This window comes from Branchiostoma belcheri, unplaced genomic scaffold (genome assembly GCF_001625305.1).
Source record: "Branchiostoma belcheri isolate BF01 breed outbred unplaced genomic scaffold, Haploidv18h27 scaffold6, whole genome shotgun sequence".
Classification (NCBI taxonomy): domain Eukaryota; kingdom Metazoa; phylum Chordata; class Leptocardii; order Amphioxiformes; family Branchiostomatidae; genus Branchiostoma; species Branchiostoma belcheri.
The window spans coordinates 7,466,483-7,468,404 of record NW_017804242.1 but is presented as its reverse complement, the minus strand read 5'-3'; the positions used below and the strand labels follow the sequence as shown (position 1 = coordinate 7,468,404).

The window sequence follows — 1,922 nt, the reverse complement described above, 5'->3', positions numbered from 1 at the left end:
ACAATACACACAAAGTGTCACAAATATAGCCTCCATAGCATGCCAAAAACTGGGGGTTTTGGGGGTCTTCAGGGTCTCTGGGAGCTTTTATGTGCTATTTTCTGATTGCATATAGACAACATAGCCGGCCTGGTTGAATTACCCCCGATTCAGAACTGGGCTAATCAGAAAACAGCCGAACACCACCAAACCCCCAGTTCTATAAGCCTGCTACGGAGGCTATCACAAATACACATATGCACATGTACATACTAGTAGTTACACACACATACTTGGATAACTTACATACTTGGATAACTAATACATAACATACAAAAAAAGGATATTGATGCACAAACATGTTTACAAAACATGAAAAGATGCACATGCACACTTGGGGATGACAAAATAATGTGAAAAACCTCACCTCTGCTGTTGCCTGTTCAAACTTACAGAGATGTTCAAACCCTCCCAGCCTCCAGCTGCCATCCCCACTTACATAGATACTGGACATACACACGTTGTTGTGGCACACACCACCCTATAGATGTGATCAAACAATTATTGAATCAGCATTTATGTAAAAGCAATATCAATAATGATAAGGATATGACGATATATAGAGATACCATCAATAAAAAAAACAGATTGAAAAAGCACATTCTAAATCCCTACTACAGTACTACATTATACTAAGTTTTTTGCCCATTATTAATTATTATAAGTCTCATCCATGTAGTAGTACCAATTTAAGTAGCAGCTACAATATAATTGTACATGTACATTGTACATGCATCCTTTTGTTTCGAAAGATTACCATTATTATGCCCAACTCTAAGATCACCCATGTACTAGCAGTATGGTTGTTGCTGTAAAGGATTAAATTGCCTTCAGACTTGGACTGAGTTGTACGCTTGTGCATTGCAAACATAATAGTAATAAATGTACTGTTAGCTTTTATTTTTGTAGCTCTTTTGCGCCCTGCGCCCTCTGTACGTACAACAGCATGTCAGCATAATGCGGCTGTGTTAACCCCCCATTTTTTCATGGTTTTCGTAGGATTTTTGGTCAATGTTGCATCAGAATTTTGCCTGTTGCAGAAAATATTTTTTTTAAGACATTACAGGGGTTAAAATACCCGGTCTCGCAGTCTCGCCGCGCAAGTAATTTTTTCTGTGCGAGACTTATTCGGAAAGCCAGGTTGCCCGGAGCGCAAGTTGTTTTTACAGCGGCTGGGTTTACGGCCAGCAGCTTCTGAAATAAATAGTGCCGCGGTCCCGCCTGATTGACATGTGGACCGGTTCGGACCGTAAAAATTTATCGGTCCGGTCCGAAAAAAACGAAACGTCGGTGGACCGGTTTTTTGGACCGGAACAAAAATCCATACTAACTGATGAGGGTCTGCATGCCCTTTTTCGTTAACCGTTATGGGCTATTTTGATTTACCGTTAATCGTTGCCGGCCCGCTCTAATTCAACGTTAAGCGTTATCAGTATATTCCTCGTGAAGCGTTATTGGTCGTTTTAATTCAACGTAAAACGTTATTTGTCATCCTGAATTCAGCGTTAAGCGTTAATGAATAATTCTTCGTTACGCCTAATTTTGCCTATCAAAGTGCAGGAAAATGCGTCATTGAAGGTTTAAAAATACAAAATTTCCCGGGGGAGAATGCCCCCGGACCCCTCTACATTGCTCGCGCCTTTGGCGCTCGACTCGCGCTTCTGCGCTCGGTCCCTTCCGCTCTAGCCAGAACCAGTTTACCCTTCAATTTCCGGAGGTTTGCGGAGAGTTACAGAATTTTGTAACGAATCCGTCATGCAAACTTGACAGGCAAATTAACAAAAATCTTGAGTAAAATATGAAAACATCAGAAGAACCGACAAACAACTCTCAACACCATTATTTGCCTCTCAAAATGCGGGAAATTGCTTTTTTGAAGGCTT

The 1,922-nt window shown here is 40.9% G+C and overlaps 1 protein-coding gene across 1 annotated transcript in view; it reads right to left on the bottom strand.

The window, feature by feature from the left end:
* LOC109482639 (protein-associating with the carboxyl-terminal domain of ezrin-like) overlaps positions 1–1,922 on the bottom strand; it is a 20,585-nt gene that overhangs the window by 11,901 nt on the left and 6,762 nt on the right. Inside the window, exon 3 of the mRNA XM_019785446.1 lies at positions 407–520. Coding sequence (XP_019641005.1) covers positions 407–520 — 114 coding nt within the window. The remainder of the gene's footprint in view (positions 1–406; positions 521–1,922) is intronic.